The following is a 17,334-nucleotide window of genomic DNA, read 5'->3' on the forward strand; positions in this document are numbered from 1 at the left end:
TTGAACCTTGCGGTGGCGGACCCTTAGGAAGGACGTGTCCTTCGGCGGATCCTGGCAGGCACGGGTCCTGAGCTGGGCCTGGCATTGGGGACCGAGTCGCTGCTGCTGCTGACGGAGGCAGCGGATGTGGACTCTGCCGTGGAGGGCATCGTGGATGCAGCCTGGTCTGACCGCAGCCCAGTAAGACCCATGCTCTGGTCCCCTCATGTCCTGGACCATGCATGTCTGTCTCCAGACCTTGGGGCCCTGTGTTTCTGTTTATTTTAATTTTCAGTTCTTGGTGTCCCAAAGCTGTGTTGACCCCATTGCATGTGTGGGACTCCTCATCTCCTCAGATTTCTGAATCTTCCTGTCTTTCCTGGTCATTCAGGGGTGGGGCCTGTGCCTCTTGTCCTGTAGAACTCCTTGTCATTCTCAGTGTTGATGTCCCTGGTTTTCCAGCCTCCGCCTTGACTCTGAATCACCACCTTTCTGCACTCCACCTTCCACTCAGGGTCTGGGACCTCGGAGAGTCTCCAGGGTCCTTGGCCATGTCTCCTTGACCCTCCTTTGATCTCTGCGTGTGTGTCCCTGAGTCTCAGCCCTCTGTGGGGACCTATCCCCCACCCCTGACATGGGCCCTGAGTTTGCCTACCCTGACATCCCTTTCCCTAACAGGGGGGCCTCCGGCTTCTCATCCAGGAGTCTGTGTGGGACGAGACAGTACGGCGACTCCAGGCGCGGATGGCGCGGCTTCGGGTAGGCCGGGGGCTGGACGGGGCCGTGGACATGGGGGCCCGAGGGGCAGCTGCACACGACCTGGCCCAGCTTTATGTGCAGGAGGCCCAGAGCCAGGGTGCACAGGTGAGCTAGGGGTGCTGGCTCCAGGGGGCCGGGGGAGGAAGGACCTGGGCTTGAGGGAGGAGGGGCTGGAAGCCTGGACTTCTGGGTTCTTGGGAGGAGACACCTAGGAGTGGACTTCTAAGTCTCTTCTTCTTCCCCAGGTGTTCCAGGCTGGTGATGTGCCCTCAGACAGCCCGTTCTTTCCCCCCACCTTGATCTCTGACCTGGCCCCAGCCTCCCCATGTACCCAGGCAGAGGTGAGCCCCTTTGGGCCCCAGAAACCCTATTCCATCCATCTATCTGCACCCAGACATGGGCAGCAGCAAAGGGAGACCCCTGGGTGACCATCTGGCCTGGGTCGGGGGCTGCTGATGGCTGGATGCTAGCCCCTGATGGGTGGGGTGTGGAGGAAGGGGCTAGCCAGACTGCTTGAACTCTCTCATCACCCTTCCAGGTGCCATGGCCTCTGGTCGTGGCCTCCCCATTCCGCACAGCCAAGGAGGCACTGGCCATGGCCAACGGGACGCCCCGAGGAGGCAGTGCCAGTGTGTGGAGCGAGAGGCTGGGGCAGGCCCTGGAGCTGGGCTACGGGTCAGTCGGCACCCACCAGGGGCATAGCCGCCGGCCTGTTGGGATGGCCCACGCTTTGGTCTTCATGTCTCCGTCTCTCTCTGGGTCTCTCTCCCCCAGCTGCTCTGACTCACCACACCCTCAACTTGCTGTTTTTCTCTCTGACATTCCTGTCTCCCCATAGGCTCCGGGTGGGCACGGTCTGGATCAATGCCCACAGCCTCAGAGACCCTGCGGTGCCCACAGGTGGCTGCAGGGAGAACGGGTCATCCTGGCATGGGGGCCTAGATGTGAGTGCGCCCCATCCCCGCCCACAGCCACCCTTCATCTACTTTGTGCTCACCTTACGTCCCTTTGACACTGTTCCTCTCACAGGGTCTGTATGAATATCTGCGACCCTCAGGAGCTGCTGCTCGGCTGCCCTACCTTTCCAAGGATCTGAACTATGACACCTTTGGCCTTGTTGTCCCCTCAACCCTACCAGCTGGGCCTGAAACAGGTCCCAGGTGTGCTGTTCCAGGGGCTGCAACTCCCTCCCTGAGGGTGGGGGAGGGGCGAAGGGCAGTTGTGGCAGGCTCCCCCTGGGCTGAAGTGGGGTTCATGAGAGCCATCGAGGGGTCACTGAGTCCCTCTGAGAATTTCATTCTGGTCTTATGACCTCATACTCATCATCATTGGAGCCTCAGTTCTGCTCAAGGAAGGTCTGTGATTTCCCAGAGCCTTGTGGGGCCAAGAACTTGGGGTTACCCAGAGTCCTCATGGGAGCTGGAGTGGTCCATCCAATGGGGTGGCTCATGGGGTTCAAGCAGAACACACCTTTATGCTTCATCCTCCTCCAGCCCAGCGCCCCCTTATGGGCTCTTCGTGGGGGGCCGTTTCCAGGCTCCTGGGTCCCGGAGCTCCAGGCCCATCCAGGACTCTCAGGGCCATCTCCATGGCTATGTGGCCGAGGGCGGAGCCAAGGACATCCGAGGTGCTGTGGAGGCTGCTCACCAGGCTGCTCCTGGGTAAGTGGGCTCACGCAAGAAAACCCAAGAGTTCTGAGATATCAGAGAGGGTAGCCTGGGACCCCCAAGGGGTCTAGACCTCGAGGGCCGGTACTCTGTGGAGGTTGAGCTCCCATGGTTGATGGAATATGGGTCTAGCCCCTCATTCTTCTTGGGCAAATGAGCTATAGGGCTTTGGCCCCCGTGATGAGGAGGAAGGCCCCCTGGGAAGAGCCAGGACCAGGATTCCAGCCTTCCATGTGCACTGTCCACCCACAGCTGGGTGGGCCAGTCACCAGGGGCCCGGGCAGCCCTGCTGTGGGCACTGGCAGCTGCCCTGGAGCGCCGGGAGTCCACATTGACCTCGAGGCTGGAGAGAGACGGAGCAGAGGCCAAGGCTGCCAAGGCGGAGGTGGAGCTGAGCGTCAGGCGGCTTCGGGCCTGGGGGGCCCGAGCCCAGGCCCAGAGCCACAGCCTGCAGGTGAGAGGGGTCTATTGGAGGGCAGACAGGGGCGCAGTCTGGAGTAGGACCAAACAAAGACTCTAGAGTGAGCCAGACCTGGGGCTCAAGTTGTGACCACCAGCAAGTAACCTTACCTCTCCCTGTATCTCAATTTTCTTATCTGTATAATGGGCATATGGCCTATCTCAGATTAGGGTTTCAAATTGTTAGTAATGAATGACTGAGCCATGAAATCAATTTAATGGGTTGTAGCCATGATTTTCTTTCTTTTTATTTTTATTTTTATGATTTTCTTTTTTATTTGACAGTTTTTAAAGTTCAGCTTTAACTTCGGTATAATATGTATATAAACTATATCATCTCAGATGTACAGTTTGGTGAAATTTGACAAATATATACTTTTATATAATCCCAATCAGTACACAACATTTTCATCACCCCAGAGGGTTTCCCTTGTCCCTTTGTGGCCAATCTTCTTCCCCCCACTCCAAGTGCTTGGCAACCACTAAACTTTCTGAACTTTTAGTGTCAGATCTTATAATATTCTTTTTCCAGGGGATTGTAAGAGGAATCGTCTTATGGCTTGCTTTGTGTCTGGTGTCTTTCATTGCTTTAAGATTCAGCCATGTTGCCTGACCAGGTGGTGGTGCAGTGGATAGAGCATCGGACTGGGATGCAGAAGACCCAAGTTTGAGACCCTGAGGTCCCCAGCTTGAGTGCGGGCTCATCTGGTTTGAGCAAAAGCTCACCAACTTGGACCCAAGGTTACTGGCTCGAGCAAGGGGTTATTCGGTCTGCTGAAGGCCCATGGTCAAGGCACATATGAGAAAGCAATCAATGAACAACTAAGGTCTTGCAACGAAAAACTAATGATTGATGCTTCTCATCTCTCTTTGTTCCTATCTGTCCCTGTCTATTCCTCTCTCTGACTCTCTCTGTTCCTGTTACAAAAAACCCCCACAAGATTCAGCCATGTTGCATATATCACTATATCTCTTTCTCTTCCCCACTATATTCTTTTTTATTGCTGAATAGTAGTCTGCTATGTGTTTACCATATTTCTTCCTGCATTTACTAGTTGCTAGAAAGGGGAGTATTTCTAGCCTTTGGCTTTGATGAATAAGCAATTTGTATATATGCCTTTGTATGAATATGTGGGTTGCTTTATTCTTAATTGACTTTTTTTTTTAATTTTTATTTATTCATTTTAGAGAGGAGAGGGAGAGACAGAGAGAGAGAGAGAGAGAGAGGGAGAGAGGAGCTGGAAGCATCAACTCCCATATGTGCCTTGACCAGGCAAGCCCAGGATTTCAAACCGGCGACCTCAGCATTTCCAGGTTGACGCTTTATCCACTGCGTCACCACAGGTCAGGCTTAATTGACTTTTGAGTGAGAGGAAGGGAGAGAGTGAGAGAGAGCGAAACAGGAACATTGATCTATTCCTGTATGTGCCCTGACCAGGAATCGAACCAGCAACCTCTGCACTTCAGAATAACACTCTAACCAACTGAGCTATCTGGCACCAGGGCTAAGTTTTTTCCTTTTTTTTTTTTATTATTATTTTTTTATTTTTAGAGACAGAGAGGGATAGATAGGGACAGACAGGAACGCAGAGAGATGAGAAACATCAATCATCAGTTTTTCGTTGTGGTGCCTTAGTTGTTCATTGATTGCTTTCTCATATGTGCCTTGACCGCGGGCCTTAAGCAGATCGAGTAACCCATTGCTCGAGCCAGCGACCTTGGGCTCAAGCCAGTGAGCTTTTGCTCAAACCAGATGAGCTGGGCTCAAAGCTGGCGACCTCAGAGTCTCGAACCTGGGTCTTTCGCATCCCAGTTTGATGCTCTATCCACTGCACCACTGCCTGGTCAGGCGTGTTTTTTTGTTTGTTTGTTTGTTTGTTTGTTTTTCTGTATTTTTCTGAAGCCGGAAACGGGGAGAGACAGTCAGACCGACCAGGATCCACCCGGCATGCCCACCAGGGGGCAACGCTCTGCCCACTAGGGGGCGATGCTCTGCCCCTCTGGGGCGTTGCTCTCTTGCGACCAGAGCTACTCTAGTGCCTGGGGCAGAGGCCGAGGAGCCATCCCCAGCGCCCGGCCATCTTTGCTCCAGTGGAGCTTCCGCTGCGGGAGGGGAAGAGAGAGACAGAGAGGAAGGAGAGGGGGAGGGGTGGAGAAGCAGATGGGTGCTTCTCCTGTGTGCCCTGGCCGGGAATCGAACCCAGGACTTCTGCACGCTAGGCCGACACTCTACCACTGAGCCAACCGGCCAGGGCCGTGTTTTTTTTTTTAATATAAATTTTTACTGCTCTTGAGTAAATACCTAGGAATCAGATTGCTAAATTTTGTGATACCTGCATATTTAATTTCATGAGAAACCACTAAACAGTTTTTCAAAGTGCTGTATCATTTTGCTATCCACCAGCAATATGTGTTTAATTTTCTCTATATACCCTCACCAACATTTTAGAAATACCAATTTTTATTTAAAATTTTAGCCATTTTTCTGTCTGACCTGTGGTGGCCTAGTGAGTAAAGCATTGACCCGGAATGCTTAGGTCGCAGGTTCTAAAGTTGAAACCCTGGGCTTCTTGGTCAAGGTATATACAACAAATAATCAAGCAATTGATGAACAACTAAAAAGAAGCAACTATGAGTTGATACTTCCTGCTACCCCCCTCTTCTCTCTGTAAAATCAACAAATAATTTTTTATTTTATTTTTTAGCAAGAAGGGGGTACAGATAGGAACAAACAGATGGGAAGGGAGAGAGATGAGAAGTATCAACTCATATGTAGTTGCAGCACCTTACTTGTTCACTGATTGCTTCTCATATGTGCCTTGACCCTGGGGGCTCCAGCTGAGCCAGTGACCCCTTGCTCAAGTCAGCGACATTGGGTTTCAAGCCAGCGATCCCGTGCTCAAGCCAGATGAGCCTGCACTCAAGGCAGCAAACTTGGGGTTTCGGACCTGGGTCCTCAGCATCCCAGGCCAATGCTCTATCCACTGTGCCACCACCTGGTCAAACACAAATAAAAACTTTAAAGTAATTTTTTTAGCTATTTTCATAGGTATGTGATTATACCTCATTGTGGCTTCAGTTTGCATTTCCCTAATGATCAGTCTTTAGTGGTTCTGAGCATCTTTTCATGTGCCTGTTTGCCATTCATATCTCTAGAGTGAAGTGAATTGTAACGTTCTTAAGCCTTTATAATTAGTTTTATTGGTGAGTTCAAGAGTTCTTTCTTGGCCCTGGCCTGTGGCTCAGTGGCTAGAGCGTCAGCCAAGCATATGGACATCCCAGGTTTGATCCCTGGTCAAAGCACACAGGAGAATCAACCATCTGCGTCTCTCTCCCTCATTCTCCACCTTCTCTCCCATAGCCAGTGGCTCAATTGGTTCAAGAGTCAGCCCAAGGTGCTGAGGATGGCTCAATTGGTTTAAGTGCGTCAGCCTCAGGCACTAAAAATAGCTCAGTTGATTTAATCATTGGCTCCAGACAGGGTTTGCCAGGTGGATCCTGGTCAGGGCGTGTACGGGAGTCTGTCTCTGTATCTCCCCTCCTCTCACTTAAAAAAAAAAAAGTTCTTCATTTTTATTGATTGATTGATTGGAGAGAGAGAGAGGGAGAGTGAGAGAGAAATGTCAGTTTGTTGTTCTAGTTATTTATGCATTCATTGGTTGATTCTTTTTTTTTTGTATTTTTCTGAAGCTGGAAACGGGGAGAGACAGTCAGACTCCCGCATGTGCCTGACCAGGATCCACCCGGCACGCCCACCAAGGGCGATGCTCTGCCCACCAGGGGGTGATGCTCTGCCCCTCCGGGGCATCGCTCTGTCGCAACCAGAGCCACTCTAGCGCCTGGGGCAGAGGCCAAGGAGCCATCCCCAGCGCCCAGGCCATCTTTGCTCCAATGGAGCCTCAGCCACGGGAGGGGAAGAGAGAGACAGAGAGGAAGGAGAGGGGGAGGGGTGGAGAAGCAGATGGGCGCCTCTCCTGTGTGCCCTGGCTGGGAATCGAACCCGGGACTTCTGCACGCCAGGTCGACGCTCTACCACTGAGCCAACTGGCCAGGGCCATCGGTTGATTCTTGTATGTACCCTGAATGGGTATTGAAACTGCCACCTTGGCATATCTAGACGATGCTCTAACCAACTGAAGTACCCGGCCTGAGCCTTCCTGTGACTGTTATGTAAATTTGTACTTCTTAATCTCCTTAGCTTTTCCCCCAGATCTCTAACCTTCCCTCTAGCAACCCTCTGTTTTCTGTGTCTTTGAGTCTATTTTTATTTTGTTTGTTCATTTATTTTGTTGTTTAGATTCCACATATAAGTGAAATCATATGGCATTTGTCTTTCTCTGACTGACTTATTTCACTTAGCATAATATTCTCTAGGTTCATCCATGTTCTCACAAATGGTAACATTTTATTCTTTTTCATGCTGAGTACTATTCTGTTGTATGTATATGTACCACCACTTTTTCATCCACTCATCTAATGATGGACACTTGGGTTGCCTTCATATCTTGGCTATTGTAAATATCACTGCAATGAACATAAAGGTTGATATATCTTCAAATTAGTGTTTTGGGTTTCTTTGAGTATATACCTATAAATGGAATCGCCAGGTCATAAGGCAGTTCTATTTTTAATTTTTTGAGGAACTTCCTTACTGTTTTCCTTAGTGACTGCACCAATCTGCATTCCCAAAAGTGCATTAGGGCCTGACCAGGCGGTGGCGCAGTGGATAGAGCGTCGGACTGGGATGCGGAAGACCCAGGTTCGAGACCCCGAGGTCTCCAACTTGAGCACAGGCTCATCTGGTTGGAGCAAAAAAGCTCACTGACTTGAGCCCAAGGTCGCTGGCTCGAGCAAGGGGTTACTTGTCTGCTGAAGGCCCGCGGTCAAGGCATATATGAGAAGGCAATCAATGAACAGCTAAGGTGTTGCAACATGCAACGAAAAACTAATGATTGATGCTTCTCATCTCTCCGTTCCTGTCTCTCCCTGTCTATCCCTCTCTCTGACTTTCTGTCTCTGTAAAAAACAACAACAAAAAAAACATATAAAAGTACATTAGGCTTCCCTTTCCTCTGCATTCTTATCAACACTTGTTTGTTCGTTTATTTATTTATTTATTTATTTTATTTTTCTGAAGCTGGAAACGGGGAGAGACAGTCAGACAGACTCCTGCATGCGCCCGACCGGGATCCACCCAGCACGCCCACCAGGGAGCGACGCTCTGCCCACCAGGGGCGATGCTCTGCCCCTCCGGGGCGTTGCTCTGCTGCGACCAGAGCCACTCTAGCGCCTGGGGCAGAGGCCAAGGAGCCATCCCCAGCGCCCAAGCCATCTTTGCTCCAATGGAGCCTTGGCTGCGGGAGGGGAAGGGAGAGACAGAGAGGAAGGAGGGGAGGGAGGAGAAGCAAATGGGCGCTTCTCCTATGTGCCCTGGCCGGGAATCGAACCCGGGTCCCCCGCACGCCAGGCCGACGCTCTACCGCTGAGCCAACTGGCCAGGGCCTGTTTATTTATTAATGAGAGCCATTCTGACAGGTGTGAGGTATATCTCATTGTGTTGTTAATTTGCATTTCCTGATCATTAGTGATGTTAAGATTTTTTTTTTTTTATGTGTGTCTTTTGGCCATCTGTGTGTCCTCTTTGGAAAAGTGTCTATTTAGGTCCTCTGCCCTTTTTTTGTATGTGACAGAGACAGAGAAAGGGACAGATAGGAACAGACAGGAAGGAAGGGAGATAGATAGATGAGAAGCATCAGTTCTTTTTTTGCAGCTTCTTCATTGTTCATTGATTGCTTTCTTTTCTTTTTTTTTTTTTTTTACAGAGATAGAAAGAGTCAGAGAAAGGGATATATAGGGACAGACAGACAGGAATGGAGAGAGATGAGAAGCATCAATCATCAGTTTTTCTTTGCGACACCTTAGTTGTTTATTGATTGCTTTCTCATATGTGCCTTGACCATGGGCCTTCAGCAGACCGAGTAACCCTTTGCTTCAGCCAACGACCTTGGCTCCAAGCTGGTGAGCTATGCTCAAACCAGATGAGCCTGTGCTCAAGTTGGCGACCTCAGGGTCTTGAACCTGGGTCCTCTGCATCCCAGTCCGATGCTCTATCCACTGCGCCACTGCCTGGTCAGGCTTGATTGCTTTCTTATATGTGTCTGACCGGGGGTCTACAACAGAGCGAGTGACCCCTTGCTCAAGCCAACGATCTTGGGCTCAAGCCAGTGACCTTAGGCTTCAAGCCAGCAACCTTGGACTTCAAGCCAGCAACATTTGGGCTCAAGCTAGCAATCATAGGGTTATGTCTATGATTCCACACTCAAGCCAATGACCCTGCGCTCAAGCTGGTGAGTCTGTGCTCAAGCTGGATGAGCCCGCGCTCAAGCTGGTGACCTCGGGGTCTTGAATCTGGGTCCTCTACATCCCAGTCCAACTTTCTATCCACTGCGTCACCACCTGGTTTGCCCATTTAAAAATATTTTATTTTATTTTATTTTTTGCGTGAGAAAAAGAGAGATGAGACATGTCAACTCATTGTTGCATCACTTTAGTTGTTCATTCATTGCTTCTCATACATGCCTTGACCTGGGGTCTCAAGCTGAGCCAGTGACCTTGGGTTTCAAGCCAGCAGCCTTTGGGCTCAAGCCAGCAACCAATGGGTCATTTTGATGATCCCATGCTCAAGCCAGCATCCTCCAGGTTTTGAACCTGGGTCCTCTGCATCCCAGGTCTATATTGTATCCACTGCACCACCACCAGTCAGGCCCTGTGCCTACTTTTTAATTGAATTAGCTGGGTTTTTTGATGTTCAATTGTATGAGTTCTTTGTAAATTTTGGATAGTAACATCTTATCAGATGTATCACTGGGAAATATGTTCTCGCATACAGTAGGTTGTCTTTCATTTTGTTGATAGTTTCCTTCAATATGCAAAACTTTTTAGTTTCATTTGTTTATTTTTTATTTTGTTTCCCTTTCCTGAAAAGATATATCAGGAAAAATATGGCTAAGAGAAATGTCAGAGAGCTTACTGCCTGTGTTTTCTTCCAGGAGTTTTATGGTTTCGAGTCTTACATTTAAGTTTTTAATCCATTTTGAGTTTATTCTTGTATGTGGTATAAGAAGGTGGTCTAGTTTCATATTTTGGCATATATCTGTACAATTTTTTTTTTAATATTTTATTTATTGATTTTTAGAGAGGGAGGAGAGAGAGAGAAGGGAGGAGGAGCAGGAAGCATCAACTCCCATATGTGCCTTGACCAGGCAAGCCCAAGGTTTTGAACCAGCGACCTGAGTGTTCCAGGTCAATGCTTTATCCCACTGCGCCACCACAGGTCAGGCTATATCTGTACAATTTTATCAACACTATTTATTGAATGGATTATTTTTACCCCGTTGTATGTTCTTGCCTTCTTTGTCATATACTAATTGACCTTATAAGCTTGGATTCATTTCTGAGCTCTCTATTCTGTTCCATTGATCTATATGTCTGTTACTATACCAGTATCATGCTGTTTTGATTACTATAGCCTTGTAATATAGTTTGATATCAGGTAGCATGATACGTCCAACTTTGTTCTTCTTTCTCAAGATTGTGGCTATTCATGGTCTTTTGTCAATCCATATAACTTTTTGGGTTGTTTGTTCTAGTTCTTTGAAAAAATGCTATTGGTATTTTGATAGGGATCGAATTGAATAGATTGCTTTGGGTAGTATGACATTTTAATAATGTTAATTTTTCTATCCATGAATATGGTATATGCTTCTATTTACTTGTCTCTTCTTTATTTTCTTTCTTCAGTGTCTCATAATTTTCTGAGTACAAATCTTTTACATCCTTGGATAAATTTATTTTTAGAGTTTTTTTGGGAGGGTGCAATTGTAAGTGGGATTTTTTAAAGCTTCTTTTTCTAAAAGCTTATTATTGGTGTATAAAAATGCAGACAAGCCCAGGCCAAATGGCTCAGTTGGTTGGAGCATCATCCTGATATACAAAGGTTGTGGCTCCGATCCCTAGTCAGGGCACATATAGGAACAGATCGATGTTTCTGTCTGTCTCTCTCCTTTTCTCTCTCCTCTTTCTTGAAATCAATAAATAAACTTTTGGCCTAACCAGGCTGTGGCACAGTGTATAGAGCATCGAACTGGGACACAGAGGACCCAGATTTCAAACGCCTAGGTTGCTGGCTTGAGCGCGGGCTCATCTAGTTTGAGCAAGGCTCACCAGCTTGAGCCCAAGGTCACTGGCTTGAGCAACAGGTCACTCAGTCTGCTGTAGCCCCCTAGTCAAGGCACATATGAGAAAGCAATCGATGAATAACTAAGATGCCACAATGAAGAATTGATGCTTCTCATCTCTCTCCCTTCCTGTCTATCTGTCCCTCTCTCTGTCTTTGTCACAAAAATAAATAAATAAATAAACAAACTTTTTAAAAATGCAACCAATTTCTGAGTATTAATTTTGTATTCTGGTACTTTACTAAATTCATTTTTCAGTCCTAGTAGGTTCTGGTGGAAGCTTTACGGTTCTATATATATCATATCATGTTAACTGCAAATAGTGACAGTTTCTCTTCTTCCTTTCCAGTCTGAATGCCTTGTATTTCTTCTCCTTGTCTGATTACTGTGGCTAGGACTTTCAGTAAAATGGAATTCCTCTCTTGTTCCTGATTTTAAGGGAAATGTTTTTTAGTTTCTCTGTTGAGTGTGATTTTTTTTTCCTTCATGAAGAAGTCTCTTTGGCCCTGGCCGGTTGGCTCAGCGGTAGAGCGTCGGCCTGGCGTGCGGGGGACCCGGGTTCAATTCCCGGCCAGGGCACATAGGAGAAGCGCCCATTTGCTTTTCCACCCCCCCCCCTCATCCTTCCTCTCTGTCTCTCTCTTCCCCTCCCGCAGCCAAGGCTCCATTGGAGCAAAGATGGCCCGGGCGCTGGGGATGGCTCCTTCGCCTCTGCCCCAGGCGCTAGAGTGGCTCTGGTCGCAGCAGAGCGACGCTGCGGAGGGACGGAGCATTGTCCCCTGGTGGGCAGAGCGTCGCCCCTGGTGGGCGTGCCGGGTGGATCCCGGTCGGGCGCATGCGGGAGTCTGTCTGTCTCTCCCCGTTTCCAGCTTCAGAAAAATACAAAAAAAAAAAAAAGTCCCTTTAACATTTCATGTAATACTGGTTTGGTGGTGATGAACTCCAATAGCTTTTTCTTGTCTGGGAAACTCTTTATCTCATCTTTAATTTTTTTTTTCAAGTGAGAAGAGGGGAGATAGTGAGACAGACTCCTGCATGTACCCCAACCATGATCCACCTGGAAACCCCTGTCTGGGGTTAATGCTCTAAGCAACTGAGGCCAAAACTCACATGAATCAAGTCACTGGCTGCAAGAGGGGGAGAGGAAGAAAAGGGGGAGAGCTAGGGTAAGAGAAGCAGATGGTCGCTTCTCATGTGTGCCCTAAACAAGGAATGAATCCGGGATATCTGCATCTGGGCTGATGCTCTTATCCACTGAGCCAAGTGGCCAAGCCTCTGTTCTTCCATTTTAAATGATAGCCTTGCTGGGTAGAGTAGTCTTGGTTATAGGTCCTTGCTTTCTGTCACTTTAAATATTTTCTGCCAATCCCTTCTGGCCTGAAACATTTCTGTTAAGAAATCAGCTGACAGCCTGACCAGGTGGTAGCGCAGTGGATAGAGCGTCAGACTGGGATGCAGAGGACCCAGGTTTGAGACCCCGACGTCGCCAGCTTGAGCATGGGCTCATCTGGCTTGAGCAAAAGCTCACCAGCTTGGACCCAAGGTCGCTGGCTCAAGCAAAGGGTTACTCAGTCTGCTGTAGCCCCATGGTCAAGGCACATATGAGAAAGCAATCAATGAACAACTAAGGTGTCGCAACAAAAAACTGATGATTGATGCTTCTCATCTCTCTTCGTTCCTGTCTGTCTGACCCTATCTGTCCCTCTCTCTGACTCTCTCTTTGTCCCTGTAAAAAAAAAAAAAATTTTAAATTAAAAAAAAAATCAGCTGACAGTCTTATGGAAGTTCCCTTGTAGGTAACTGTCTTTCTCATGCTGCTTTTAAGATATTTCTCTTTGGGCCCTGGCCGGTTGGCTCAGTGGTAGAGTGTCGGCCTGGCGTGCGGAAGTCCCAGGTTCGATTCCCGGCCAGGGCACACAGGAGAGGCACCCATCTGCTTCTCCACCCTTCCCCCTCTCCTTCCTCTCTGTCTCTCTCTTCCCCTCCCGCAGCAGCCGAGGCTCCATTGGAGCAAAAGATGGCCCAGGCGCTGAGGATGGCTCTGTGGCCTCTGCCCCAGGTGCTAGAGTGGCTCTGGTCACGACAGAGCAACGCCCCTGATGGGCAGAGCATCCCCTGGTGGGTGTGCTGGGTGGATCCCGGTCGGGCGCATGCGGGAGTCTGTCTGACTGCCTCCCTGTTTCCAGCTTCAGAAAAATACAAAAAAAAAAAAAAAGATATTTCTCTTTGTCTTTAACCTTTGCCATTTTTTTTTATTTATTTCTTTTACAGAGACAGAGAGAGAGAGTCAGAGAGAGGGATAGATAGGGACAGACAGAGAAGAACGGAGAGAGATGAGAAGCATCAATCATCAGTTTTTCCGTTGTGGCATCTTAGTTGTTCATTGACTGCCCTCTCATATGTGCTTTGACTGTGGGGCTACAGCAGACTGAGTAAGCCCTTGCTCAAGCCATTGACCTTGGATGCAAGCTGGTGAGCTATTTTTTTTTTTTTTCAAACCAGATGAGCCCACGTTCAAGCTGGTGACCTCGGGGTCTCGAATCTGGGTCTTCCACATCCCAGTCTGACGCTCTATCCACTGCGCCACCGCCCAGCCAGGCTGCCATTTTAATTATGATGTGTCTTGGTGTGAACCTCTTTGGATTCATCTTGTTTGGGACTCTTTGCATTTCCTGGACTTGTATGTCTTTTTCCTTCATCAGGTTAAGGAAGTTTTCAGTCATTGTTTCTTCAAATAGGCTCTCTATCCCTCGTTCTCTCTTTTCTATGATGCAGATGTTGTTATGCTTGATGTTGTCCCAGAGGTTCATTAAATGATCCTCATTTTTAAAATTCTTTTTTCTGTTTGCCTTTGAGTGGATGTTTTCTGCTACCTTGTCTTCCAAATTCCTGACTCCATTCTCTGCTTCACCTAATCTGTTGATTCTTTCTGGTATATTCTTTTTTTTTTTTTATTTTTTTTATTTATTCATTTTAGAGAGGAGAGAGAAAGGGAGAGAGAGAGACAGAGAGGAAAGAGAGACAGAGAGAGAAGGTGAGGAGGAGCTGGAAGCATCAACTCCCATATGTGCCTTGACCAGGCAAGCCCAGGGTTTCGAACCGGTGACCTCAGCATTTCCAGGTCGACACTTTATCCACTGTGCCACCACAGGTCAGGCCTCTGGTATATTCTTCATTTCAGTTAATGTATTCTTCATTTCTGACTGTTACTTCTTTATGGATTCTATGACCTCTTTTATGCTATTGAAGTTCTCCCTAACTTTTTTTTTTAAGAGATAGAGAGAGCTTGACCTCTGGTGGTGCAGTGGATAAAGCATCAACCTAGAATGCTGAAGTCGCAGGTTCAAAACCGTGGGCTTGCCTGGTCAAGGCACATATGGGAGTTGATGCTTCCTGCTCCTCCCCCTTCTCTCTTTTTCTCTCCTCTCTAAAATGAAGAAATCAAAAAATATATAAACATGTAAAAAAAAAGAGAGAGGGGGGAGGCAGAGACAGGAAGGGAGAAAGATGAGAAGCATCAGCTTGTGGTTGTGGCACTTTTTTTTTTTTTTTTAATATACTTGCGTGTTTTTTTTTGTTTGTTTTTTTTTTTTTTTTTTACAGAGGCAGAGATAGACAGGGACAGACAGACAGGAACGGAGAGAGATGAGAAGCATCAATCATCAGTTTCTCGTTGCGCGTTGCAACTTCTTAGTTGTTTATTGATTGCTTTCTCACATGTGCCTTGACCGTGGGCCTTCAGCAGACCAAGTAACCCCCTGCTGGAGCCAGGGACCTTGGGTCTAAGCTGGTGAGCTCTTTGCTCAAGCCAGATGAGCCCGCGCTCAAGCTGGCGACCTCGGGGTCTCGAACCTGGTCCTTCCACATCCCAGTCTGACGCTCTACCCACTGTGCCACCACCTGGTCAGGCGGTTGTGGCACTTTAGTTGTTCATTTATTACTTCTTATATGTGCATTGTCCGGGGGGCTCCAGCCAAACCAGTGTCCCCTTGCTCAAGCCAGAAATCTTGGGCTTCAAGCCAGCGACCTTTGGGCTCAAGCCAGCAACCATGGTATCCTGTTGTTGATCCCACACCAAGCCAGCGACCCGGCACTCATACTAGTGAGCCTGTGATCAAGCCAGTTAAGCCCGTGCTCAAGCTGGCGACTTTGGGGTTTTGAACCCGAGACCTCAGCATCCCAGGTCAATATCTATTGCACCACCACCAGTCAGGCCCTTGAGCATCCTTAAAACCATTGTTTTGAGCTCTGATTCTGGTAGATTGCTTGCCTCCATTTTATTTAGTTATTTTTCTGGGGATTTCTCTTGTTTTCATTTGGGCATGGTTCTTTGTCTCTCATGATGGCTGCCTATCTTTGGGGGGTTTTTTTGTGTGTATTAGGTAGATCTGCATCTCCCAGTCTTGGTAGAGTGGCTTTATGTTATAGGTGGCCTGTGGAGCCCAATGGCTTAGTCTCTCTGATCACCTGAGCCTGGTACTCCAGGTTTGTCCCCTGTATGGGTTATGTGTGCCCTCCTGTTGTAGGTGAGCTTTGATAGCTGTTGGCACGTCTGTGGGTGGGGTTGACCCTCAGGGTGGCTGGCTGTGAGGATTGGCTACAACCACAGTATATACAAGCAGCTGTGTGGGGGCTGACCCCACAAAGTGGAATTCACCACAGCAAGGTCTGGTGCTGAGACCTCCCTTTGGGTGTGCCACTTGTGGAGCTAATCAGGTGGTGCTCTGTTGTAGTCCAAAGCCAGCCACCAGATATCTTGGTTTTGGGGCCTCTTGGGAGGGACTCCAGTGCAGGTCAATGTTAGACGCTGCCTGTGACCACCTCTGGGCTACCTGTTAAGAGCTAGAAAGCAATTCATGATTGGTACCTTCCTGTGCTGGGCCAGGGTGCACGTAGGAGGGGCCGAGCTGGGAGCTGAGGCTGGCTGCCACCAGTACCAGGCCCAGGGCACCCTGAGATCCGCCACCACTTGCAAATTGTCCTTTAGGCTTAGCCTCTGAAAGAGCCTCAGGTGGTACATGAGTTGTGTGAGTCAGTTTCTTGCGGAGTCATGCGTTGGTGTGATCGGTATTCACCAGGTTAATACAATTTCAAACTTAGCACCAATGCTGGCTCTGAGGCCACTTAGTGAAAGCCCTCAGAGAACACCAATGCCAGCAGCCACTCACCCAGGGCCTTCAGACCTATGCAGAGGGTCAGGGTCTCCAGGAGTCATAAGGGTGAAGTTAGTAGAGTTCACCAGGCTAAAGCAGATTAAGATTTGGCCAGTGGGTGGAGTGCTTAACACAGTAAAGGTAGCACCTGTTGGCCATGCAGAGAGACAGCCTCATCTTGAAGCCAAACAACTCAGTTTCTGTTTATGTGTCTCTGGTACCACCACCCCTCCTCCACCTTGAGCTTTACCAGAATTCCTTGAGATTTTTGTTTTGTTGTTGTATTTTTCTGAAGTGAGAAGTGGGAGGCAGAGAGACAGACTCCTGCATGTGCCCGACCGGGATACATCCCGGCATGCCCACCAGGGGGTAATGCTCTGCCCATCTGGGGCATTGCCCTGTTGCCATTCCAGTGCCTGAGGCAGAGGCCATGGAGCCATCCTCAGCGCCTGGGCCAGTGGAGCCTTGGCTTCGGGAGGGGAAGAGAGAGACAGAGAGGAAGGAGAGGGGGAGGGGTGGAGAAACAGATGGGCACTTCTCCTATGTGCCCTGGCTGGGAATTGAACCCAGGACTTCAAAACACTCCAGGACTTCCACACATTGGGCTGATGCTCTACCGCTGAGCCAACCAGCCAGGGCCTCCTTGAGAATTTTTTTTTAATTTAATTTAATTTTTTTACAGAGACAGAGAGGGAGATAGATAGGGACAAACAGACAGGAATGGAGAGAGATGAGAAGCATCAATCATCAGTTTTTCGTTGTGGCACTTTAATTGTTCATTGATTGCTTTCTCATATGTGCCTTGACTGTAGGGCTACAGCAGACCTAGTAACCCCGTGCTTGAGCCAGCGACCTTGGGTCCAAGCTGGTGAGCTTTGCTCAAACCAGATGAGCCCGCGCTCAAGCTGGCGACCTTGGGATCTTGAACCTGGGTCCTCTGCATCCCAGTCCGATGCCACCACCTGGTCAGGTCCTCCTTGAGAATTTTTAAAGAAGGACTGCCCTGTGCTCTGGGCTGGTTGCTGCTGCTGCTGCAGAGCCTCTGGGTTGCTTGAATTGGTTAGGGTGGGGCCTCAGGGT

At 48.7% G+C, this 17,334-nt stretch overlaps 1 protein-coding gene across 1 annotated transcript in view; it reads left to right on the top strand.

Annotated features, from left to right (window-relative positions):
- The window catches only part of ALDH16A1 (aldehyde dehydrogenase 16 family member A1), a 29,790-nt gene that overhangs the window by 7,567 nt on the left and 4,889 nt on the right, over window positions 1–17,334 (top strand). The window contains exons 7-14 of the mRNA XM_066373975.1: window positions 28–180; window positions 658–843; window positions 984–1,079; window positions 1,277–1,413; window positions 1,577–1,682; window positions 1,768–1,898; window positions 2,232–2,399; window positions 2,658–2,859. Coding sequence (XP_066230072.1) covers window positions 28–180; window positions 658–843; window positions 984–1,079; window positions 1,277–1,413; window positions 1,577–1,682; window positions 1,768–1,898; window positions 2,232–2,399; window positions 2,658–2,859 — 1,179 coding nt within the window. The remainder of the gene's footprint in view (window positions 1–27; window positions 181–657; window positions 844–983; window positions 1,080–1,276; window positions 1,414–1,576; window positions 1,683–1,767; window positions 1,899–2,231; window positions 2,400–2,657; window positions 2,860–17,334) is intronic.

Source organism: Saccopteryx leptura, chromosome 3, assembly GCF_036850995.1.
Source record: "Saccopteryx leptura isolate mSacLep1 chromosome 3, mSacLep1_pri_phased_curated, whole genome shotgun sequence".
In the NCBI taxonomy this organism is placed as follows: Eukaryota; Metazoa; Chordata; class Mammalia; order Chiroptera; family Emballonuridae; genus Saccopteryx; species Saccopteryx leptura.